The sequence below is a fragment of the Thunnus albacares genome, chromosome 19 (genome assembly GCF_914725855.1).
Source record: "Thunnus albacares chromosome 19, fThuAlb1.1, whole genome shotgun sequence".
Taxonomy (NCBI): domain Eukaryota; kingdom Metazoa; phylum Chordata; class Actinopteri; order Scombriformes; family Scombridae; genus Thunnus; species Thunnus albacares.
This window is the reverse complement of record NC_058124.1, coordinates 17,101,768-17,127,017: the sequence shown is the minus strand read 5'-3', so window position 1 is coordinate 17,127,017 and position 25,250 is coordinate 17,101,768. Positions and strand designations below refer to the sequence as shown.

Sequence of the window (25,250 nt, the reverse complement as noted above, 5' to 3'; positions counted from 1 at the left end):
ATGATCATTCACGCCCCACTTCTTGGTTAATTTATGTTTTCCTTGATTACATAATTTAAAAAATAATGATAATAAAAAGCTAAAACGTGTGATGTGGTTTCATGACCACATTTTAACAGAAATTAGTATCTATTTTTTTAACCCCTCGTCATACCGAAGATAGAACTCAATAACTACATCTCCCATAAGTCTTTGCGGGCGAAGTTTCACAAACGGTCGTGGGATGTGCATTGTTTTACATTCATACGAAAGTAAAACTTTGTATTTTTACGGTTAGAATATTTCAGAAAAGTGACATTAAAGAAATAGTTCTGTACGCACTATTTTCTTCCTTTCGAATAAAAAAAAATAGATAAACATTTTAAATTGGTTATGAAGTATTCTGTTTCAACACGGGGAAGCTCTTTAAAACTTGAGTTAAGTCGCCTTTTAAAAAAAAATTTGCCTCTAAATTTAGTTACCCTAGCAACCCGATTCTGACGTCACCCGTCCCGGTGCGACCCTGCTGCTGTGTCTTTGATTGGAGGGAAACCCCGTGGATGAGCGGGAGAGATCATCAGCTGTGCGGCCGGGAATCAGGAACAACATCGTTTTACGACGCACACAGGTTAGTTCGCATTTATTTACCACCGATGCTCGGTGATATTTTCGATGGGAAATCGTTAAATTGCTCCGTGTGCTTCGTGGACGCTTTTAATCCTGCGCGAATCGCTGCTACCGGGGACTGTGGAGGTGGAAACCAGTGATGCTCCGCTGCTCAGTCATTGTTCGCGGCTCGCTGAATGGGGAAGCGCTGCTGCACTTTAGCGTTTACCCGTCTTATTTCTTTCACTCGCTGTGTTTGAAGGGCAGCTTTCGGGTGTACAAAATCAACATTTGTAAAAGGAGCAACCTGAAATTAATACTAAATGCTCACAAAAACCGACATCTCTGGTTAGTTTTCCGGGAAGCGAAAAAGGGCGTTCACTGTGGACTGAACTAAGCTAGGCTCCTTTCATTCCAGCTTAACTGACTCTATTATCAGCTATTATCTGTACTTATGCGGGGTTATTAAAGCGTTTCCACATTAAACACTTTTAAACATTTAAGCCAAATCATCCAGAAAGGCTATTTTCGGGCGGTTTGTGTCCTTGCCTGTGTACGGGCAGGTGTGTGTGTGACGTGAAACTGGGTGGCCGACATTCCTCAGAAGGGTGCAGGTGTCTGCTGCTGGTAGATCGGACTCACTGATCGTGGGATTTTTTTTTTTTTGTAATGCGGGTCTAATAGATTTGGTGTTTCTGGTGTTTAAACAATGCAGCCGGTAAGCCACGATCTGCAAATGAGTTTTATGGTGTTATTGTTCATGCACTGCAATTATCCTCGGATGAAGCAAGGAAAATGTAAAATGTATTTGATAGCTATAGCCTGCAGGGGTCTGATCAGAGAATATCAATACTATACTGATTTGTGTTGCTTATATCAGTCTAAACACAGCAGACTTTCTGTCCTGCCATTTAAAATCAGTTTGTCTTGAATAGAGCTGCAACGATTAGTCGATTTAATCCATTAGCTATTAAATTAATCCCCAACTAGTCTGATAATCGATTAATCGTTTGGTCTTTAGTCTTCTATGACAGTAAGCTTGAATATCTTTACGTTGTGAACAAAAGATATTTGAGGATGTCCTCTCAACAACAGCGATCGACATTTTTCACCATTTTTTGACATTTTATGGACCAAACAATTAATCGAGAAAATAATCAGCAGATTAATTGATAAATTCATCTTTGGCCTAGTATCAAGCCAGTTATTTTTGTTTTTTTTTAATTGCGTAACATACAGCTGTCATGATAACTGCAGTGGATCACCTTTGTTTATCATGCTAAAATGCTAAATTCAAAATTGAGGTATAGTAGAGGTAAAGTAGCTGAAATAATATGTTGATTAATCCATAAACAGAAGATTATTTAGAAATAATTAATCAGTAGCAGTATTCAAGCATTCACTGGTTCTAAATGCTCAGATGTATGAATTTCCTGCTATTCTCTGTCATACATGATGGTTCACTGAATTGGACAGTTCGTCATAAAAAACAAACAATTGGAGGATGTCACCTTGGGAAATTGTGATTTATATTCTTTTGATTGATTTTTATGACGTTGACGTTCTGACTTTCAGATTTGAATATCTTTGGGTTTTGGACTGGATTTTGGTTGGACAAATCAAATGTTTTTAACAAATCCCCTTGGATATCATTCATTATTTCACTGCATTTTATGAACAGAACAACTAATTGAGAATATAATTAGCATATCAATCAATAATTAAAAGGATCATTAATTGCATCCCTAATGTAACTTCCTTATTTTAATATTGTGGCCCTAAAGTGGCTAGAGCAATCAGTCTTCTACAACCACACTCAGTGTTTAATTCATCACGCTATTTCCATTATAGTATGATTTCTGAAGTAAGACTTCTCTGCACATACAACCACTTTCTCTCATATTTCTAATGACTTAGATTCCAAGTGAATAAAATCATTAGTATAAATCAAGTCTGTGCCAGAGTTCAGATGAGCCAACTTGGTTGAAATCCAAAAAACACTTCAAAGAAGCATCTGTATACACACCTAAGACAGGCTTACTACTGAAAAATGTTCCCAAGCCTTATGAGAGACCAAAACACTGCTAGAATTACAGCAGAAAATAATGAAACTGATCGAGTAATGCACCAAATGTTTTATGTGGCATGGGATTTTTGTCCATTTACTCAAATTTTCTCCCTGCTGACTCACTGATTTCAGTATATAATGGAGAGTTTTTGAGAGTCAGTACATGCACATGAGAAACCACTTCAGAGATTTCACGTTGCACAGGAAGGACAGGGCGTTTACATGCATTGTAGTTCGTCCTTCGTCCAAGTGAAATAATCATATCCCTCCCCCCTTCCCCATCATGTTGCTCCTCTCTCCTTGTTCCTGCCCTCCCCCAACTCTCTTACTCTCTCTCTCTCCTCTGTCTTCCTAATCCGTCTCCTGTCCCCTTTGTTTTGTCCTTCCTTGGCTCCCTCTCTTCTGTCCTTCCTTCCCTCCTTCCCTCCTTCCTTCCTTCCTTCCTTCCTTCCTTCCTTCCGCAGCCCACACAGGAGCCATGGCAGACAAGGAGGAGCAGGTACAGAAAGCCAAACTGGCCGAGCAGGCTGAGCGCTATGATGACATGGCTGCAGCCATGAAGGCCGTCACGGAGGAGGGCTCGGAGCTCAGCAACGAGGAGCGCAACCTGCTCTCTGTTGCCTACAAGAACGTGGTGGGGGCCAGGAGGTCCTCCTGGAGGGTGGTGTCCAGCATGGAGCAGAAGTCCGATGACAGTGGGAAGACCACACTGGCCAAGGAGTACAGAGAGAAGATCGAGAAGGAGCTGAACGACATCTGCAAGGAAGTGCTGGTAAGGAGCAGAGACAGTAGAGAAGGCTGGATTGGTGGAAGGAAATGCTTGAATCAAGATAGATGGATGGAAAAAAGAATGAGAGGTGCAACACTTAGAGCTGAAACGATTAGTCAACTAATCAATTAGTCGATCAAAAGAAAAATAATCAGCAACAATATTAATAATCAATTAATTTTGTCTGTGGTTTTTCAAGCAAAAGACACCAAATATCCTCTTGTTCCTGCTTTTCAAATGGGAGGATTTTCTGATTATCTCTGTTTTATATCATCATAAACTGAACATTTTGGGGATTTGGACTGTTGGTCGTACAAAAAATGATATTTGAAGACATTATCTTTGGCTCTGGGAAATGAATGGACAGTTTTTCATTACTTTTTGGCATTTTATAGACTTAGCAATTAATTAATTAATGGAAAAAATAATTGGAAGATTGCGTGAGAATGAAAATAATTGTTAGTTGCAGCTTTAGCAACAATAAAGGGAGAAAAATCAGGTGGTGTAGAGGATGTAGCTGCTTTTCTAGTGAGAACTTGAACATCACAACTGAAATAATCTCTAGTTGAGACAGGAGGTGGGAAGCATGAATTCAAAGAAGATACTCCACTTAGTTATTAAAATGTCAAATGTTTTTATGTGGAAATCCACACAGACAACTATAGTTACAGGGATATCTATACATAGTTATACAGTAGAACCAAGAAGTGATTCTTATTTGAAACCACTTTCAAATATCTTTGCTTGCTGAGTTTTTTTTTTTTTTCTCTCAATGCCATGTGGCAAAGAAGAAAAATACAGAGCACCACTGCGGCAACTTGTGTTCAGTCCCTGACTGCAGTGCCTCTGGCCTGGCAGAGGATGTATTAAGAGAGCTGGATATGTTGTGGCCACTGGCCAGTCAGCATTGCTGGCTATTTGCCTCAGTGGCAAACCGCAATACTGCAGCAACAAAAAAAACCCCCATGTGGCCCAAAAAGAATTTTTCCTATAGACCGAGATGTCTCTAAATCTGTTGAAAGGGCTTCTCGAACTGTAGACGAGGTCATTTATTACTTTCTGTTATGAATTTTTAAACTATGAAGGTTTTATGTTTGTTAAACTATTCAGAACCTATAAAAGCTATTTTCATGTGCATGATGTCATCCCAGTGTAAAGTCTCTGGGACAAGCTGAGAAACGCTAATGCACATGTGCAAAAATAAACCAGAAAGATAGATGAATAATATTTGCTGGATGAGTAATTTTTTTTTTTTTCTTCAAATGAATGGTTGCCATCTTTTGGAGTCTGGTTTCCAGTACTTAAATCAATGGGCCGGGCTAGTGGGAAGCCAGTGAGGGATCATGACATCTACTGGTTGGTTGTGCGGCCAACATGAACGGGGTTAGGGTTTTGAGGGGGAACAGCGTAAACCTTCATCCTTCTGTCTCAGCTCCTCATACAGGTGAAAAGAAGCAGCGGTGTATCAGGGGAGACATATGGCCGTCTACACCCCTCTAACAAAGCAAGAGGGGGGCTAATAGACCAGGACTGTAGCATGCGGTGTATCGGACAGCTTAAAAAAATGGAGGAAGAATAAATTTAAGAGTTCAATTCAAATGTGTTAGTCACATCATGAAACTGCTTGTCTAGCTGAATGTTTGGCTTACGTCACAGTTCATTCAACTCACTGTGAAAATCCATCATCTGTGCCGTTGATAATAACTGATATTAAAATGTCTGAGACTAAAGCCTCGTGTCTGAAATCATCATGCAAATGAAGGCTCACTGACCCAACAGATGTTTGAATATTCTGCAGATAGACGTTAGTTGATAACTTGGATACATCCTGACTGTATTCACACATTTACCGCCACCCAAAGAAGGAAACTGGTGCCCTTAAATTACAACTAAGTGATTTTTTTTTTTTTGCCTTCTTTTTGCTCCACTATCAAGGTTAATCTGTTGAGCTCATTCACTCCCATTCAGAGACAAATTTATGAACAAGAGGCCGTTTGTTCTGCTGACTGTTTCATATTAATTTGTACATGATAGATCTTTAAAAAAAAAAAAAAAAAAAGCTTAAACTCTGATGCTCTCTGAAATTACACTGCGACACACTCTGTCACTCTGTCAAGAACAGCGAAAATGGCGTTGTCCTAAAAGTATGCTGGCTATTTTGTCACAGGGCTCAGGTTGCACTCTCAGCAGACTGTTGTCAGTGTTGTGTAATTCATAGCTGCAACTATCGGCGCGGTCGAGTTCCACACATTTCAACCCTCGTGTCGCACATCCTTACTTGCAGGACCTGCTCGACAAACATCTGATTCCCAACGCTACGCCTGCTGACAGCAAAGTCTTCTACCTGAAGATGAAGGGAGACTACTTCCGCTACCTGGCTGAAGTGGCCACCGGAGAGGACAAGGAAGGTGAGTGAAACAGACCTCTTTTGTTTCCTGTGACAGTTTTTTTTTTTTTTTTTGGTCGTCCTACATCGCTAATAGCCTCTCCATCCATCTCTTGTGCAATCGCTCTCGCAAATCAGAACACACAAGAGGATTATTATACCCAGGATTCATGAGCAGAACGCGAGACACTTCAAACGCATGTAAAAGATGCCTCCCACTGCTAAAAAACACATGCTGCTGATGCTGTGTGATCGGTCCCTTCGTTTCTATGGCAATAGTCTTATTGCACATCTGCTGGAGGATGGGATGAATGTGCGCTGATTAATGGTCCTTAAAACCCTCTTTAGGATGAGGAGACCAGGCTCGCTTCAGGTGTTTGTTTGTGGCCAGAATACTGACACCCAACCGGTCCTTGACCTACAACTGTCAGCCTAAATGCAGGCTAGGGCTGCTGCCACGTTGTCATGGCAACAGGAGCAGCACCAGGGTGTTGGCTGCTGTTGGTTGCCGGGAGGCATTTTTTGAGTATTTCTTCAGTGGCTGTGGCAACCCGAACTGTCTGGATGATGTTTTTTTTTTTTCTTTCTTTTTCTTTTTCTCTTTAATTGCTGGTTATCTTGTAGGTCATGTTGTGACTTTCAGCATATTTGCTGTAAAAAAAAAAAAAAATCTCATAGAATTTTTAGAGAAAAGGTTTTTATTCCCACAGGAAATTCATAATAACCTCCTTTTTAATGTTTTTTTTTTTTTTTTTCACGTTTGCTTGGCCTGTTTGTGAGATATTAGTTCTCCAGTCTGACTTTTGGCTGTTAATAGACACAAAAGTAAAAATCAAATGAGACACTCAAAAGGTTTATCTGAACAAACACCTTTTGGTTTTGAGGATAATTTTTTAAAATTAAATCCTGTTTTTGTTCCAACTATTTATTAAAAACCTTAAGTAATTGTGGTTTTATTGTCCTTGCTGTCTGTGGATCACGTTGTTGGAAGAACTTGCTTCAAAGCCTTTTTTATGATGTTTTGTAACATCTTGGTCCAAGCCTAAAATGAGTCTTGGTACACAACTTGTTTAGACTGTTTTAAACTAACTCTACTAGATGGTTTGTGCACAGTCAGGCAGGGCTTGGACACATGCTTTTTTTTATCTTTTAATATGTGTAAATCTTGGCATGAGTGCTTGTAATTGTTGTCCTACTCAAAGCAATTACAAAGTTGTGAACAAACCTCATGAAATCTTACTGCTCCCGCTTGAAATGTCTGCCTCCCACTCGGTCTGTCTTCCTATGTGTAGCCATCATCAACAACTCACAAGAAGCCTACCAGAAGGCCTTGGAAATCAGCTACAACGAAATGCAGCCTACTCATCCCATCCGCCTCGGCCTCGCTCTCAACTTCTCTGTCTTCTACTACGAGATCGTCAACTCGCCTGAGAAGGCCTGCCAACTGGCCAAGACGGTAAGAACACTTCCTCTTCTCACGTCTGGGCTTCTCTTTGAATCGATTTCTCACTGACTCACTTTGCTTCATTCTGGTTTGGTTTGTCTGTTTTTTGTCCTTTTTTTTTTTTTTTTTTTTTTTTTTTTAAAGGTACTGAAACTCGTGAAAACTATATGTGGTTAAGTTGGTTGTGGTGGTTTGTCAAATGAATATGGAGAAATCCTTCAGTTTTTTATGACATACTGCACACTGACCACGCTACTACATTTATACCCAAATCTACGCCTGTCAAGAACAGCACAAATGTACCCTTTTACCCTAAACCATATCAAGGGCTCCTTGCTGTTGTTTTTTTTTTAAATTTATGACAGTATTTATTTAAATCCATCTCATATTGGTGATTTTGCTTTTGGAAACCCTCACACTGGTTTTTAAAAGTAACGATGACTGTCTCTATCTCCTCCAGGCCTTTGACGAAGCCATCGCCATGCTGGACTCCCTCAACAGTGACTCCTACAAAGACAGCACCTTGATCATGCAGCTGCTCCGTGACAATCTGACAGTGAGTGTTTTACCTTCGTCTTCCTGCATGTCAGCTGTAACTCATACTCTCACTATCTGCTTCATTTCTGGTTTCACTGAGATTCACATTACATGTTAAAGTTAACCGAAGCCCCTTTCAGACACGCACCTCGTTGCATAAAGTATGTCAGCCTAATAAGGCCATCTTACTAGGTCGGACCTTTCTTCCATCACGGCACAAGTCTGAATTATCATAAATACCACAGCAGCACAAGATTAAATATGCACTAATAGAAACGAAAAGCGCGTCTTATTTTCCTTATTACGAGGACTTTTATTACCCCTCACAGTGGGGCAGAGGAGGTAAACTCCTCTTACAACTGCAATAGTAATCAGACCTGCATTCCCTCTCTATATTTTCAACTTTCAATCATGCCAACACCATGGATGAATTGATAAATCTCCAGAAATGCATGTAAGCAGATAGGAATTAAACAAGAGTTCCAACTTAACAGCTCGTCAATTGACGTTTGTTCACTGTCGAACATTAAATCGGCAAAAGAATGTGCTATCTAATCATGTTAAGTGATGAAATTGATGAGAAAATCTATTATGTATGTAAATGTATATTAGTGCATTCACTGTGAGGGAGCGCACAAGCATTACTTTTCATCTAAGCACTGTTCTCTAGTGTTGCTACTGCTCCCCCTTGTGTACCAGGTGCCAAATAAAAAGGATTATGGCTCTTAATGTAAAAGTCCTGTTATGACTCAGTCAGACATAAGGAATATTTATGTAACACCACCTATGTCTGTCAAAATGTCATCACTATAAAATGACTTGACTGATTTTGCAATCCTATAACATTGTTGGACTCACAATGGACAGTTTTCTAAAAAGAAGAATCTAAACCATAGCAGCAGAACCAGAGATATGACTTTATTATGCTATACATTGTTCTTCCTTTTCAACTCACTTGCCAATAGTTAGGTCAGATTCATGCTAGTATCTGCTAGTGCAGCCTCGAGCTGCTAGCCTCAAGCAGAGATGAGAAGCGAGGCCACAAAAAGCTTTATAGAGCTTTTTACACATATGCAGTAGCACTCCCTGAGGCTTGTAACCAGACTTTGAAGTGTAACATCAGTGTAGTTTCCATTTTAACAGATAAATGTAGCTAGCAATGTTATGTATTCCATGTCTGACAAGGGCTTAAATATTTGAGATGGAAAGTTCCCCCCCCCTCCTTTGCTTCTGAGTGTGCACTAATACCAGTATCCTGTGCTTTGTCGCAGCTGTGGATGTCAGAAGCCCAGGGTGAGGGCGAGGGAGAGGGAGAGGAGACGGAGCAGGCAGCCGAGAAGAACTGAACTTCAGAGAAAAAAAAAAAAAACAGAACAAAACAAAAAAAAACACACATTTTTTACCTCTCACCAGCCTAAGTTGTGTGCGTGGTTGTGTGTGCACATACATGCACAGATATGTATGTTTACACTCCACTCACAATGTGTAAAGTACAGTATGTGTGTGCAGATACATTGAAGTGTGTGTGTTAATTGTATGAGCACCTCCACAGAGAAAAGAATGGAATAGATCTGTCTTTTTTTGTTTGTTTTTTTTTTTTTATTGAACATTACTCATTGTGTGAACCAGTGGATTTTTTTTTGTTTGTTTGTTTTTTGTCCATCGTTTAGTCCTGATGAAATCCCTCCTTTAGATCCAAATCAGCCCCCATGCTCTTTAACCTTGTTCACTGTAGCGAACTGCGGCGGTTGCAGGAAGAAAAAAAAAAAACAAAAAAACCTCTAACTGTATTTTGATGATTTGTATGTTTTTACTTGAACTGAACATTTACAACCTTTGTGACACTTGGGTCCACAAAACACCTTTGAAGCACGTAAACTGTAAAAGAAAAAAGGTCACAGCAGTCTGAATCCGAGGCTGTCTCTCACAAAATTTTTAGGTTTCATCTGACAATAGCAGTGATCATATAGACGGCAGAATTTTACCTTGGTAAAGATCTATTAACATATTGCTTGTATCCATCCTGCCTTGTCGGTGTCCAGTGTAGCAGGTAGTGTTTTTATGGATGGTACACGTGTCATGGCTCAGTGGGTTCTATGTGCATTCGGGGCGTAGGAAAGGTTTTCTGTATGAATAGCCACTTGCGAAAACTGTAGTCAAACTTTTTTGGTTGATAGTTTTGTTGAGGGGATTACATTCCATTTTAACGACATCTTTTCACTCTCTGTGAAATGTGTGTACAATATGATTTCCTGCAATTTTTCCATACCATACGACAAAGGTATAGACAGCCTAAGAAAAAGTGAACAACTTGATAAAACGGCTCGATACTGTAACTTTTGATATTTTATCTTTTCAGCAGTGCAGAGGATACTTTTTGCCATGTGCTTTTATGTGGCTTTCTACTCTTTTTCTATTCAGGTGTTTTTTGTATTTTCTTTTGTGTATTTTATTCCCTTTGACTCTTGATTTTTGACTCCTGGAATGTATGTGGTTCTCAGTAGTATGGTGTGAGGGTTAGGCGTGCTTCGAAACTGGCAGTTTTTGCTTAGGATTTAGCTTGAACCAGGTGGTTTACAGTAACATTACCTTCCTTGAAAGTACATTGTGAAAAGATGAGCTAAAACAATGCTAAATATAAACTGATTATAAAAGTAACTTGGTAGAGAGCTGCGTTATGACCACTTAGTAGACACAAAGTAGTGCCAGTTTCATATAATTACAGAATCTTGGTTTTAAAGAAAAAAAAAAAAAAGATGGGATGCAGGATTCAGAATTTGCAAGTTACACTCTGAGTACGTTATTTGGTTATGTGCTTTCATGTAAGTGGAATTAAAACATTAAAATCAAGTGTGCTGTGCTTAATGTGTGTGTTTATTCTCTGTACATGTGCAATGACATTTTGATATGTTAAATATATATAAAGTGGGACAGCTGCTGTCACTGAGAATGTGAAGAAAGGCCATTGTGGACCCCAGCAATGACCAGTTTAAAGCTACAACTTTGTATAATCTATCACATCTAGACTGGTATATGGGACTCAACCTTTGATTTATAACAGAAAGGAAAGTTGTTTACATTGATGTATTGTTACTGAAGCATGACTTCTAAATCTTTTCTGAAACAAAAACTATCTTAACAGCAGTCCTGAGGTGAAATTGACTTCCATCAGCTGAAGAGATGCTTTTATGTTATTTTACTACACTGCTGAAAGACTAGGGGAATGATAAAATACTATAGCTATATATAAATTGTTATTTCCATTACATCCCTTAATACTGGTGAATTAAAAATGTCAGCACTGCGTAGCAGATCAGATGAGAACCATCTTTTTCACTGACAACACTGCCCTCTGCAGATGGTGATGGCTGTGAAAGGCCATGATGTGTTGCAACTGAATTTATAGTGAGACATTACCAAAAAAAAAAATCATTCCAGATAATTTAACCTTTAATGTGCATTAGTGGACCAATAAAGATGATCTTGTGCTTCACAGATAACTGTCTCTACATAAACATACAAATTATTTGTCCTACTTTTGGCTGATGAGACCAAATCTAACTATAAACCAAGTCTAACTCATATGAGCAATGACAAGGCACAAATCCTAATCTGTTCCTCAGCCATGCAGATCATGAGCACACTGTTAGCCTAATATTTATGAGCAACAGTAAGTCCCATCACATTACACTGCAGTTTTATGTCAAGGGGTCTGTCTGCAATCATTTGCCGATTTCAGAGGCACTTAAAGCTTTGATCAGTGGTCCTTGAGGAGTGAGTAATGTGGCTCTGTCTTTCATTCTCTCTATGATAGCAGCTGATGAGGCCCTTTAGAGTTAATCAACATAAAGGCTAAGCATTACACTTTGAAAAAATATGGGAAAATTCAATGAGTGCTGTCTTTGTATGTGATGCAATACTGCTGAATGGCCCTACCCTCATCAAATGAGAAATGTCACACGTGTTACAGTAAATGTCAAGGCATGACAAGCCCATGACAGCACTGTAGGCTATATAGTAGTTTGGATGGTTGTCTGATTATTGGCTCATGCTAACAGACATGAAGACGCTAACCAACGCTATACATGACTAATCCAAGTCGTTCCCGTACAGCACCGCTAAACAATTTAGTATTGTTGTCAATACAGTAAGTCAATTTCAGGCTTTAACAATACGTTCTTACAGGATTTCATCATCATGGGGTACAGTGGTGGTTAACGCCCCTTTGTTGACGTTTTTTCAACTATCCTCGAAGATGATTGGTCCATTTCGGTGACGCGCCCACTAGTATATATACCACAGCCTCCCGATGCTTCCTCCCCCTCAACCCCGGCTGTTAGTGCTGTGTGAGTGCGCGTGTGCTCCTGAGCTCGCTCGGCACACATTCTATAAAAAAATAAAAATACAAAAAAAATTTCAAAATATATAAAAAACCAAAAAATCATTTTTTTCTTTTTTGTAACAAGTCGGTGAAGCTGGAGTAGACATTCGAGGACTGGACGGGTAACGTACAAGAACGGGCTGCCTAACGTTAAATTCAACGACACATTTTCAGTCGACGTGTTTTACCGGTTCTGAAGCGAGGCCAAGTAACGTCAGTTTTTCTTTTATCCTTGCGTTGTCACATTTGAATGACAGTTTTAATCACACTAGAAGTCGACATTGTGTCATTTTAATATAGTCATCCTCTAAATTATAGCCGAAATCATTGTAACTGACAAGCCCAACGGTTGCTAACGTTTAACATCAGCATTCTGCCCCGAGCTGACGTGACGCCAGCGGCCGTTAGAGAACCCAGCGTTTGTACAGCAGTAGAAAACTTTTTTTCGTTGAGAACATTCAGCGTCGTCCCAGTACTTTGCTAGCCTCCACAGCCGACGAAAAATGAACCCCAGTGCTCCCAGTTACCCCATGGCCTCCCTGTACGTCGGAGACCTGCATCAAGATGTGACCGAGGCCATGCTGTACGAGAAATTCAGCCCAGCCGGAGCTATCTTGTCGATCCGGGTCTGTAGGGACATGATCACCCGGCGTTCCCTTGGATACGCCTATGTCAACTTCCAACAGCCAGCGGACGGTAAGTAATTTTGTGAAAATACCGGCTTTAAAGGATAAAAAAAACACATGTCTACATTAAAATGACAGTCGGTGACAACAAGTGTGAGTTAGCCTTTTTCCACTACACGTGACTGCGGCCGACATATTGTCGGTAGGGTCTCCTCATTTGAACCTCCCAGCGGTGGCGTAGCGTTAGCTGAAAAAGCACCACGTCCGCCCAGCCCAGCCCTGCCCACCCCAGTAATGTAGCAGTGGACACTCAATACTCAATGCATCTTTATCTCTGCTCTGTCAAGACAACACCCCAACTGTTCAGCCTAGCCAAGTATTGTCAAAAAAGTTAAATTAAACGCCCCCCCTCCCCAGAGTGTTTACCAGTCAGCTTTGTTGTGACATGAACATCAATTTATTTCCTTTACTGTTAGGAAATAACTTGTCAGTTATTGATTGTATGTGTCAGGTTTCCAAACCCCAGAAGCCACATATTCCACCCTCTGCAAAAAAAAAAAAAATGTTCTGCATTCCAGTGATAAGAGCACAGGTCTGCATTTTGCTTTGGGTGTGTGTCAGTGTTTTTACTGAGATATATTCTGTTGAGGCTTTCCCACTAATAGCCTCTTATATGTCCGTTATAAGGGGTGGTATTGGTATATAACATGATAACATTTCCCAAAACTCAATTCAGAAATGGTTTATGAAATATAACTAGGCAGGGTCTGGGTTAATGTCTTTTATCAAGGGAGCTTAATGAAAAAACTTCATCGCATTGATGTACAGAAATCCAGTAATACCATAAAGCAATGGTGGCCTAACATTACCAGAGATATTAAAGAGATAGCTTCCATGGTTTAAACAGTATGGCAAAATCTCTAATGGGGGACACATTTCTATTGTCTCACATATACAAATATTAATATTTTATAGTTTTCTTAGTCCTCTATGGTAGTAAACTTAATAATTTGGGTATGTTATAAGAAAAACAAGAGATATGAATCATCAACTTTGATTCTGGGAATTTGTGATGGACATTTTCTGACATTTTATCGACTCACTTGTGAAGGAAAATAATTACCTGATTAATTGGTAATGAAAAAAGTGTATAATGTTGCCCTAGGTAATACATTTAAAGTAAGGTTATCTCCAATTTATCTATAGTACAATGATGTTTTAGCTTCATAAAACTGCCACTATGAAAGGCCCTATTGTAAAGTGCTCAAATTGTTGGTCTGAATCGGTACTTTTGACTAGAAGGTCCTCTTTAGAAACTTAAGACCAGGGGAAGTAGATAATGCAGTATCACCTACTGTCAAACTGCCCAGGAGCAAAGAGATGAAAGAAAATTGACACCTGGAGGACTAACAGATGTAAATATGCTTAACCACCACGACAGCATGGACAGTGGATCTTCTTTTTCATTATAAATGGCCTGGGGGGAAAACCTGAAGATCCAGTTCAGTTTCCCATCAGCCCTCTAACACTAGAAACCCCCTGAAGACTAATGACCCCACCTTTAACACTGCTGTCTTATCAACAGCTCACACACACACTCACACACACACAATAGATGTCTAATCCACCAAACAGCACTTTAACTTAAATAAATAACCCTAACCCCTGCTCCTGTTTTCCTCCACTCAGCCGAGCGCGCTCTGGACACCATGAACTTTGACGTGATCAAGGGGCGGCCTGTGCGCATCATGTGGTCACAGCGGGATCCCTCACTGAGAAAGAGCGGCGTGGGAAATATCTTCATCAAGAACCTTGACAAGTCCATCGACAACAAGGCCCTGTACGACACTTTCTCTGCTTTTGGCAACATCCTGTCATGCAAGGTAAAAGACTTGTGGTCATCTCCACCTTGTTTTATCTCACCTCAGCCATCAGTAGCCCCTTTTAGACAGAGACTCTGCAATATCGCCGTAAAGAAGACCCGTCAGCATGCCGGCTTTGCTTTTTTACACTGAACCAAACAAAGCTGGCATAATGCCGCCCCAGTGTGTGATTATTAGATAGCATGCCGGCGCTCTGGAATTAGAGGCGTGACATGTAACACAACAGCGTCAGCATAATGTGTGTCGTCCCACCATGCCGTCTGCCCCTTTCACACAGACGTTGATCTGACAATGTGACTACCTCCGCTGCCGGCTTAATGGTGGAAAAGCAATGTCGCCTCATTCCGTGTTCATACATTTTACACCGGACGGTGAGGCGGAATAATGGTGCTGCCTTGAACAAACTGTGTAAAAGAGGCTACTGTTGAGTTGGAGTATTGCATTGTGAGTGTAGGCATAATTTGCATACGTGTGCCTTGTAAATGTCTTCCTATCGTTTGAACTATAGAGATGTGCAAGACCTGCTCCCCAACTAACAAAGACACTAGATGAAATAAGTAACAGATCAGAGATTGGCTTTGTTGCTGCAGACATTACATCTGGAATAAACGTGGGAATGTACAAATAAGTGGAAGGATGTTGGGGGAAGGGTGGGGGGGAAGGTCCCTACTACAGAAGAAGGATTTGTGCCCTTAAACCAAACAATTAATTTGTGTTCAAATTAAATTAGGAATATCAACCTTAAACTACAGTGTGTTACAGAGCAATTCTGAAACAGATTATATTCATGGGCAGAAATGGGGTTTTGGATTTTTAACTGAAGCACAGTCCCAACCAAAGTAACAAAAACATGATCTAACACACAGTTCAGGTTTCTGTACTGCTGCTGCATGTGTATGTGTGTGTGTGTGTGTGTGTGGTTTAAGTGCAGCATGGGTTTTCTTTCCTCTAAGGTGGTTTGTGACGAGAATGGCTCTAAGGGCTACGGCTTTGTGCATTTTGAGACTCAAGAAGCAGCCGAGCGAGCCATTGAGAAAATGAATGGCATGCTGCTCAATGACCGAAAAGTGTAAGTGAATGTTTTAAATGGCTTTAAATTGTTGAAGTGCTACTAATCTGTGAAATTAAAAAAAAAACTCAAATGACTGATTGTCCTTGTTCAAATAATTTTGCAATGATACTTTCAGCAGATTCAGTCACTTTGAAATGATCATCTGTTGCAATTTAAGATCATCTTATTGTGTGCATAACTAATTTATTCCACAGTATGAATTAATTAATTAACAATTGGTTTTCCAGTTATGATAAACAAAGTTGTGATGAGCAAAAACATTTTTTTAGTTTTTCTTTTATTTGCAGTTTAGGTGTAATGATAAAATTTTGCTTAATGTCCATTTCAATGCAGATTTGTGGGTCGCTTCAAATCTCGCAAAGAGCGCGAGGCTGAGCTGGGTGCCCGAGCCAAGGAGTTTACAAATGTCTACATTAAAAACTTTGGTGATGACATGGATGATGAGAAGCTGCGGGAACTCTTCAGTAAATACGGTCAGTCCGGGTTTCTGTATTTCAATATTTCTTTCAAATGACCCGATTCTCAATCTGCACCTGTGCTTGTTTATATAGTGATTTGATCCTCTGAAGTAAAACATTATGCTGCAAAATATATTCACTCAAGGATATATCTCTCTGTTGCCTAGGAAACGCCATGAGTATCCGTGTCATGACAGATGACAGCGGAAAGTCTCGAGGCTTCGGTTTTGTCAGCTTTGAGAGGCACGAGGACGCTCAGAAGGTGAAGGCTGAACCAGCAAGATCTAATCATTTACCAGTGACCACAGGGAAATGTCCACCATTTCCTGCCTCTGAGCTTACTTTTGTTGTTTTTTTTTTTTTTTTTTTTTTTTTTTTTACAGGCAGTGGATGAGATGAATGGGAAGGAGATGAACGGTAAGCTGATCTATGTCGGCCGTGCCCAGAAGAAGGTGGAGCGACAGACAGAGCTCAAGCGCAAATTTGAGCAAATGAAACAAGACCGCATGACTCGCTACCAGGTCCATTCTAGCACAAATTCACAAAAACTCCACAAATAATAATAATAATAATAATACAACATAGTACAATATCAAAATACTACAACTTACAGTATATTGACAGTTCAGAAGTCTTGTGCTGTTTTTAGGCTGCAGTGCCTTGTAGTGAAACATTATAGTTTGACTACCCTTTTCACAAAGTTCCTGATCACTCTCAGTCTAATGAGCAACGTCTGGTCAGGCATATTGAATGAATGCAGCTTTGTCAAATTCAGTGCTCCCTCCTTAGTAGGTTGCACTGGCCAAAATGGCTGCAACAGTGACTCTGTAGTTCATGGGCCTCACATTTCTTCACCATGGAGTCTGGGGATAAATATGTACTACAGACAAATCCATTAAATTAACAATAAAGGGACATTTTTATGTGATATTTTCAAATGAAAACCCAGAAGTTTACATTACTTTTGTCTTTTTATTTATTTTCAGGGTGTCAATTTGTACGTGAAGAACCTTGATGATGGAATTGACGATGAACGCCTGAGAAAGGAGTTCTCGCCATTCGGCACCATAACCAGTGCGAAGGTAGTACCTCAACTGTTTACTTACCTTACTGTAATTAATTAATAAATGGCTAATAAACTGCATTCATTTACTGGTACTGATGCTCTTTAGCTGTATATATACTCTGCACTATAGTACTTGTAGTATTATTAATTAATTTAATTAATTCATTCAGTCATTTGACTCTCTCTCGCTCAGGTGATGATGGAAGGCGGGCGCAGCAAAGGCTTTGGCTTCGTCTGCTTCTCGTCACCAGAAGAGGCCACCAAAGCGGTGACAGAAATGAATGGACGCATTGTAGCCACCAAGCCATTGTATGTGGCCCTGGCCCAGAGAAAGGAAGAGCGTCAAGCCCACCTGACCAACCAGTACATGCAGCGTATGGCCAGTGTGCGTGCAGTACCGAACCCTGTCATCAATCCTTACCAGCCAGCGCCGCCCTCTGGCTACTTCATGGCAGCCATTCCTCAGGCCCAGAACCGTGCTGCTTACTACCCAGCTGCTGGCCAGATGGCTCAGCTTCGCCCGAGCCCACGCTGGACCACAGGAGGTGTGCGGCCACAACGTGAGTATCTCACCTCTCTCAAATATTTACTTTAATTGATTTAATTCAATATTTACTTTTAAAAGCACATTAAGACACAGTGGAAACAACTTGTTTATACATGAAACTGTTATGTTTGTGTGTGTGTGTGTGTGTGTGTGTGTGTGTGTGTGTGTGTGTGCAGACTTCCAGAACATGCCAGGTGCCATGCGTCCCTCAGCACCACGCCCTCAGACCTTCGGTGCCATGCGGCCCGCCTCCCAGGTGCCCCGCATGATGTCCACCCAGCGTGTCGGTCAGTCATCTTCACACAATTAATAGTCAGTCTAAGTGCACAGAAAATACAGTCAAACTGTGTGACTGCTACTTATGTGTCTTGATGTTTCCGTCCTACTGTTGTCTCATCTTGCAGCTGCTCAGACTATGGGCCCCCGACCAGCCTCCGCAGCCGCCGCCGCAGCCGCTCCAGTGCGCGGAGTCCCTCAGTACAAATATGCCGCAGGAGTCCGCAACCCCCAGCAGCACATGAACACTCAGCCACAGGTCAACATGCAGCAGGTAGGAGTGTCACACATCTGTTCAGCCAAAACATGCTGACCTCATCTGGGGGGGAAAAAAAAAGTTTTGACAATGACTTTTCTTTTATTGTTTCCTCTCTCTCAGCCTGCTGTCCATGTTCAGGGACAAGAGCCTCTGACTGCTTCCATGCTGGCCGCAGCTCCACCACAGGAACAGAAGCAGATGCTGGGTAAGGTTCAGCAACAGCTCTGCGTTACCACATTCACTGTGTTGACAATAGCATTTCAACTTGAGACTTTTTCTGGTGGGAGTGATAACACAACTATCAACTGTACCTTGCGTATACTGTATATGACATTGGGTATTTAAATGCTTGATTTACCCAGCAAATATAGTTTTAGCATTTGACCTTTTGGGAGTGTTAATAACATCCTCTCATAAAACATCTGTTTCTGTCCATCCGCTAGGTGAGCGTCTGTTTCCACTAATCCAGAACATGCACCCGAGCCTGGCAGGGAAGATCACCGGCATGCTGCTGGAGATTGACAACTCAGAGTTGCTCCACATGCTGGAGTCCCCCGAGTCTCTCCGCTCGAAGGTCAGTACCTGAGTACATTAATATTGACAAAGTCCCCTCGGTTTTCTCTGAAGAGTTCACCAGGACTTCATATAAAAAGAACAGAGAGAGGAAAAACATTTCTATCATCAACAGCGGAGGATGTGAATGTAAAGGATGTGATTTATTTTTAAGACCGGAAAGGTGGTAGTGTGGCTAACATTGAACTATTTTCTTTGTAGGTGGATGAGGCGGTGGCTGTGCTTCAGGCCCACCAGGCCAAGGAGGCCGCCCAGAAGACTGTGACAAATTCAGCTGGTGTCCCAAGTGTCTGAATCCAAGGTATGACTAGTTCTTTAGAGCTGCTTTAACAAGGAGAAGACAGTGTTGAGCTCACAGTAGAGATCTTCATGATGACCTTTCTTTGTACTTTTGAACGCCACAGTCAACTTGTGCAGCAAACTCATTCACATCCCTCATCTTTCCGATTGTGGTCTCAGTTTACAATAAGGCTGGTGTTTCGGAGCAGAAGTGCTGGTTTTGGTTGATGGTGGAATGTGAATTTTATATCGCTTGCAAATTGCGCAGAAAATCATATGACTGATCATATTTTTATGTTGTTTTTGCAGGAAGGGGGAACCTTGTGACTAGCTTCACCGATGGAGAAAAAGAATTTAACAGTGAAAAAGTGAAAATACACAAAACAAAGTAAAAAGAAGTCAAATAATATATTAAAAAAAAAACAAAACAATGGAAACAAGTCTCCAGCCAGGCTTTTAATGAACAGAAACACCGGGCCTGGTTTGCTGAGTTAAAAAGAGAAAACCCACAAAAAAAGAGAAAAAGTTAAAATAAAAAATGATCCATTTATGAGGGGTTTTAGAGGAGAATTCTGTGACAAAATACGATTGAAAGCATTCCTTTCTGCCATTTTATCCCTTTTAATGTTTGAATGTTTGGGCTGTAAAAGTACAGGGACAGCCTGCTATTGTGAAATTTCCCTTGACCTTTGCTTGCTTGAATAAAACTTATAAAATAACTATGTGTCTGTTGTTGGCTGGTAGAGAAATGACAAGATTTTTCCTATCACTCTCATACCAATTTGATTGTGGTAAGAATTATAATTTCCCTTTTTAAAAAACACTTTTCTCCACTGCATGTAAGGAAAAAACACAACTTTATGAGACCAAACTGGCTCCTCAACAGACACAGAGGCATCAGTTATAACACTAAATATGTTCTAAATTTGTCCAAAATGAAATGATGCACATAATACACACACAAGAAATGAAATTGACACTGTAAAGTTGTGTTTCAAGTTTTTATTTGTGCTTTGGTGCAGAGATAATAAATATCCATGTTAACCAGCACTGAAACACATCTTAGGCTGTTGTACTTCTGCCTGCACCTTCAGGCCAGCCGTCAGATGCAAAGTCCGTTAACTCCATTACGGAGATGATGGTGATGGAAACATTTTGCATCGTTCGGAAGGACGAACGGTTTTATTGGCCGATGGCCTTGGCCTGCTCGGTCAGACGCAGGAGGATGGCCTCCATCTGCCTCTGGAAGTCCTGAACCATGGGCTGGACCTGGGCCTGCACGCTGGCAGCCAGGGGCTTGATCTGCTCCTCGACGGTGGTGGCGACGGACCTCAGCTGATCCTGGATCTGAGCGGTCAGGGGCTCCAGCTGGGTTTTCTTGTCCTCCAGGAAGGTCCTGTAGGGTAGAACATGATGAACCACCTCGTACAAATTGACAACACGCCACATCTGACCTGCACGTTACTGTACAGTCTCTTTTTATTATCATGTGTTCCAGGTTACTGAAAGTTTTTATGATGCTTTCAAAGACTGATAGTCAAAGTGAATCCAGGACACACCAACGAAAAAGAGGAGATAAATTTCAGTATCACCTTCCCTCATCTACATTTACTCACTGATGGAGAAAATATTCAGATAATTTACTTAAAGACATGCTCCAGACATGTTTTAGGACATACAAATATTAATTTTAAGTTTAACTGCTGGACACAAGACGTCTCCTACGTCTCACAGAAAAGTCCATTCTCCATTTATATTCAAGTTTCTATATCACACTTAAATGTAAATTGCATACTAGACCACAACGGGCCCCAAACTACTAGTTGTTATGTTACTGATCCTGATCCTTGGTACAGATCTTAAAGTGAAATTTAAGGTGAGAAACTTTCCTCCTTCAGAAGATAAATGTGGAAACAAACATTCATTCTGCACAGTGAAGTTCACACATTAAACTGAAGTAACAAATAGAAAAACATGTTTTTTAAATGGGGGTGATTTAAAGTAAAAGTAGCAAGACTGCAATTTATTCATATTTCATAACAGGTAACTACTTGAAAATGGCACTTAGTGGAAAGAATAATAAGCAAAATGTACATTAAAGTATCAAAAGTATGCATAACGCAGAAAATAATAATTAATTATTATTATTACTTTATACTGTATATATATCTTTATACTGTAATAACTAGTAAGTAAAGCTGTAAAATGTAGTGCAGTATTGGTATAAAGTGGCATAAAATGTAAATACTCAAGTACCAGCACCTCAAATGTGCACATAACTACAGTACTTGACTACATTTTAAAAAGCATTCAGTGCTGATGCTGTGTAGTATTTAAAGAGGTTTTTCTGTGTGGGTCTGTGGCTGCTTCACTTGATTACTGGGAGATGGTTGGTGGGAACAACAGACCAGCGTGGTCAGTGGCGAGTAGACGTTAATCATCCTGAACACGAATCATGACTAAACCTTCTGAGTGGATGAGAGGAATCAAGAAAAAGTCTTCACTACTCACTGAGCCTGGCTGGTCAGGTCTTGGGTGCGGATCATCTCAGTCAGCTCCATGGTCATTTTGGTCTTCATCTCCTCGAAGTACTGACCGAGTTTCTCAAGATCGGGCATGTCTTGGGCAAAGCTTCCTGTGGGATTCAAAAAACAAAACAGAAAAAAGTCAATAAGTATGTAATATACAGCATAATAGACAAAATGCTTTCATTTGGAGAACTTAAAGTGGTTGTGTGAAGGTCGTACCTTGTGCCAGAGCGAGCACGACAAGGGTGGCGATGAGGGTGAACTTCATGGCTGCTGACTGGGAGAGGACCTGCCAAAAAAAGCATTATTTAATTATTCTGTAATGTCCAGGATGATATTATTAATAATAATAGTAATGAGTTTGATTTAAACATTCAGTTTTTGGACAGCAGAGCAATGAATAAATACAATTTGAACTGTGTTAAAGCAACACGACATGCTGTGAGTCAAGCTATGACGAAGCTTTATGATGTTTGTTTTTCAGATGTTGGACGGAGGAAGGACTCCTGTTACTCAACCCGATGACTCACTGATAAAAGGTGTCACATTTCTATGAATGCCAGCCAGGCCTTTTTCCCAAGAAGTAATAAAACAAATATTTTTTGTCACCGTGTGTTTGTCCAAACCACATACCTGAACTTGTAAACTTTATCTGACTTATCAGAGAAATCATGTCAACATCTCCTGTACATATAAGCTCAGAAAAGTGAAGGTCAAATGTATCTTCATGCTCAAACATACAGCAGGTGATGTTTAATTGCTTTTATTCAAGAGCAGCAAACTTAATTTGATTTAAGCTGCTAAACTCAAATGATTGTTATATATCTCTTGTGAATTTAGAGAGAATTCAGAAGATATTTTGTAATTTACTAATAAAATCAAACAGAAGGAAGTATAGTAACAAAAAGAGGAACTTTGGCACTAAAAAGACTGTAATGTTGAAAGATATCTACTTTATTTGACTAATTTGGATGGCTGAAGCTTCATATTAGCTTCAAATAAACTTTTAAATACATTTTTACACAGAAGGAGGACTGTGGACTTTGGCCCCCATCACTTACATTATAAATACATTATGAAGGGATCTTCTAATGTCCAGTATGAACAGGAGAAATGATTATGGCAAGAAAAACCCATTTCAATTACATTTGGGCAACTGACTGTTTTAAGACAGACTTAAAAACCTGTGAACTCGTCTTTTAAAAGCAAATCATACCAATAACAGTATATTAGGCTGTTTTGAAGTGTTTTTCTGTACTATAACGGGACTTCAGTGCCCTCCGTAAATACACATAGAATTTAACTGTTCAGAATAAGAGTAATTTTGTTATTACAGTGTTTAAACACAATGTGCTGCCTTCACTCGCTGGCTGAAGACTGACGTACATTTTACATTTTAAATTCCTGAGACTGAAAGCTCTGGAAAAAGTATGTAAGTGGACATTGAGTCAAGACTACAGGTTATCGGTTGATAAGAAAGAACTTTTACAGACCCATGGTTAAATTTCAGTGCAAGTTGAGTATAAACAGTTACATTCAAGAAGCAAATTAAAAAACCCCACAAGAAAAAGAGACAAACAGAGTGAGACTCACCTGTACCGCAGGAGAATTTGGACCGGATGGTGCCTACCTGTTGGGCTCTCACTCTTCTTATAGTCCAGTACGGTGCTGCAGCCCTGTTGTAACGTGACTCTGATTGGACAAGATAAAATGGCAAAGCATTATTGGATGTTTGAGAATTAAAGTGCTGACCCTTGCTGTTCTGTTTGCCACCTGGACAAACTAAACCAAAGTCCAATAGTCTCTCTGCTGACTGCATGTGAGTGTGCATCTTATCATATTGATTAAATGAAACACTTAATCACTAGTATCTGCATCTGCTTTATGTCACTGAGGCCACACTTGATAATGCCACATCAGCTTCAAGAGACATGATAACAGATAAGATAATCAGCAGGAAGCCTTGTTTGATTTTGTATTGTTTAATTGTATCATTGAAGTTGTCTGTTTAGGCTTCATGTTCTAAAGTAGTTTGTAATTTTGTTCAGAAAAATAGTCTATAAATAAAGTTTATTATAATTATTAGACTCCAACGTTAAGTAGGTGCCTTTTAGTTATTTCCCTTTCTGTTTTTACAAAGGGATAAATCATGAACTTTTTGCTGTTGCTCTGCTCTGTTTTTATGGTATTTTTATTGCACTGATGAGCTCATTGATCAATGGATGTACTCTGTGACATTTGTATGTTCTGTTTTTGTTCAAAGGTCCATCTGGAAATCGCAAATACAGCAACTCTATATAAAGGCTATAAATTCTGATGTATGTTGCATCAGCCTATGCTACTTCTTTTAATAAAAATGAACATTGAATAAAAAAAAAAATGAAATTGATGTTAACCAAAATTTTATGTTAAATGAATCTATGACAACCCATCAACGTTCATTATAAGACATTATAGCAGCATTAAAGCATTAAAAGACAAACTGAAAATCGATTATATTCTCAGAAGAGAGTTCTGTCTTATTTTCTAAGACTATGATGCATGTGGTGAAGTTTCATTATGAAGATTTATATCAGTCTCAACAGATATTAAGAGAGTAGATATACAAAAGTAAATACAAAAGCTTTTCCTCTGAGTTTTAAACTAATACACAGCTCTTGTTACAGGAAATTACAGGCAAGGGAGCAATAAATTCTGAGGAGAAATATAGTTTTTAAAACGAAATACTCCCTAGAAATGTTTCTTTTGGCTGTCCTTTATGTAAAACTTCTACCTTTGGTTTACATCCAACAAGGTGTTGTTGATAACTGTCTATCTTTATGGTTGTTGTAAAGTAATTAATTGTCAACCACACTTCACCCAAGTTAGTAATAAACAATTCAACACAGAGAATAACACATATTTTGGGTCAGAATACAGTATGTGAGCCAGTGGACATGAACAGCATGACTGCTTGAATGACAGTGCTATGTGTCTCTAGTAAGAAAACCCTACACTAGAGTTTTAAAAGTCAGATTTCGACTATAAAGCTTTGATTAAAACCAGATGTGGGAATGTGGACCGTATTTTTAACCAGAGATTGTTCTTGCTGTCCGGCGTCTGCTCGCCACTGGCCTGAACTCCCCTGTCGGAAACAGCTTAGGTTAGATGTCTTTCGAACTCATCCTCTAAAAAATGAAAAAAAAAAAAAAGAAGGTTCCATACATGGGATCATCTTTGCTGTGGTATGCACGGCATGCGAGGATAACACAAACCTGAGTACTATATAAATGTGCTGTGGCAGAAATGAGTGGTAAGAACATTTTAGCAGAACAAAATGAGAAAACATAAAGCTAAGAGATGTATAATAATATCTTTATTTATATAGCACCTTTAAAAACAGAGTTTACAAAGTGCTTTGACAGACAAAGCAAAGGCAGCACAACACAAAAGCAAAGATACATGACACAGAAAGCAGTAACAAGTCCGACAATGAAAAACAATAGAGAGATGATAAAAGGATTAAAAGATGAT

At 39.8% G+C, this 25,250-nt stretch overlaps 3 protein-coding genes and 1 non-coding gene across 4 annotated transcripts; 3 read left to right on the top strand and 1 right to left on the bottom strand.

Annotated features, from left to right (window-relative positions):
- The first annotated feature begins 488 nt into the window (after positions 1 to 488).
- Positions 489 to 10,639, top strand: LOC122969785 (14-3-3 protein beta/alpha-like). The gene is made up of 6 exons (XM_044335759.1): positions 489 to 607; positions 3,118 to 3,425; positions 5,707 to 5,830; positions 7,101 to 7,264; positions 7,713 to 7,808; positions 9,061 to 10,639. Exons 2-6 carry the CDS (start codon positions 3,132 to 3,134, stop codon positions 9,133 to 9,135), a joined length of 753 nt encoding a protein of 250 aa, XP_044191694.1. The 5' UTR covers positions 489 to 607; positions 3,118 to 3,131; the 3' UTR covers positions 9,136 to 10,639.
- Positions 10,640 to 12,099: 1,460 nt separating this feature from the next.
- LOC122969669 (polyadenylate-binding protein 1A-like) lies at positions 12,100 to 19,928 on the top strand. Its single transcript, XM_044335572.1, has 14 exons — positions 12,100 to 12,866; positions 14,486 to 14,679; positions 15,633 to 15,748; positions 16,085 to 16,224; positions 16,377 to 16,471; positions 16,593 to 16,730; positions 17,196 to 17,291; positions 17,469 to 17,835; positions 17,999 to 18,109; positions 18,227 to 18,372; positions 18,478 to 18,562; positions 18,801 to 18,931; positions 19,132 to 19,231; positions 19,519 to 19,928. Exons 1-13 carry the CDS (start codon positions 12,674 to 12,676, stop codon positions 19,222 to 19,224), a joined length of 1,905 nt encoding a protein of 634 aa, XP_044191507.1. The 5' UTR covers positions 12,100 to 12,673; the 3' UTR covers positions 19,225 to 19,231; positions 19,519 to 19,928.
- LOC122970577 lies at positions 16,965 to 17,101 on the top strand. The gene has a single exon (XR_006399257.1). It is a non-coding gene; the product is annotated as a small nucleolar RNA SNORA5 (small nucleolar RNA).
- A 268-nt stretch (positions 19,929 to 20,196) lies between the features above and the next one.
- On the bottom strand, positions 20,197 to 23,373 carry LOC122969670 (type-4 ice-structuring protein LS-12-like). Its single transcript, XM_044335573.1, has 4 exons — positions 23,331 to 23,373; positions 21,957 to 22,026; positions 21,721 to 21,844; positions 20,197 to 20,605 (listed from the first exon to the last, which is right to left on the bottom strand). The coding sequence occupies exons 2-4, from the start codon at positions 22,003 to 22,005 to the stop codon at positions 20,392 to 20,394; spliced, it is 387 nt and encodes a 128-aa protein (XP_044191508.1). The 5' UTR covers positions 22,006 to 22,026; positions 23,331 to 23,373; the 3' UTR covers positions 20,197 to 20,391.
- Between the last annotated feature and the right edge of the window lie 1,877 nt (positions 23,374 to 25,250).

Coding starts and splice junctions, on each gene's coding strand:
- LOC122969785 (XM_044335759.1), top strand. CDS start 3,132: ATGGCAGACAAGGAGGAGCAGGTACAGAAAGCCAAACTGGCCGAGCAG. Junction 3,426..5,706: donor ACATCTGCAAGGAAGTGCTG/GTAAGGAGCAGA, acceptor CCTTACTTGCAG/GACCTGCTCGACAAACATCT. Junction 7,265..7,712: donor CCTGCCAACTGGCCAAGACG/GTAAGAACACTT, acceptor TATCTCCTCCAG/GCCTTTGACGAAGCCATCGC.
- LOC122969669 (XM_044335572.1), top strand. CDS start 12,674: ATGAACCCCAGTGCTCCCAGTTACCCCATGGCCTCCCTGTACGTCGGA. Junction 16,731..17,195: donor ACCGCATGACTCGCTACCAG/GTCCATTCTAGC, acceptor ATTTATTTTCAG/GGTGTCAATTTGTACGTGAA. Junction 17,836..17,998: donor AGGAGGTGTGCGGCCACAAC/GTGAGTATCTCA, acceptor GTGTGTGTGCAG/ACTTCCAGAACATGCCAGGT.
- LOC122969670 (XM_044335573.1), bottom strand. CDS start 22,005: ATGAAGTTCACCCTCATCGCCACCCTTGTCGTGCTCGCTCTGGCACAA. Junction 21,845..21,956: donor CGTGCTCGCTCTGGCACAAG/GTACGACCTTCA, acceptor TGAATCCCACAG/GAAGCTTTGCCCAAGACATG. Junction 20,606..21,720: donor GACCTGACCAGCCAGGCTCA/GTGAGTAGTGAA, acceptor TCTACCCTACAG/GACCTTCCTGGAGGACAAGA.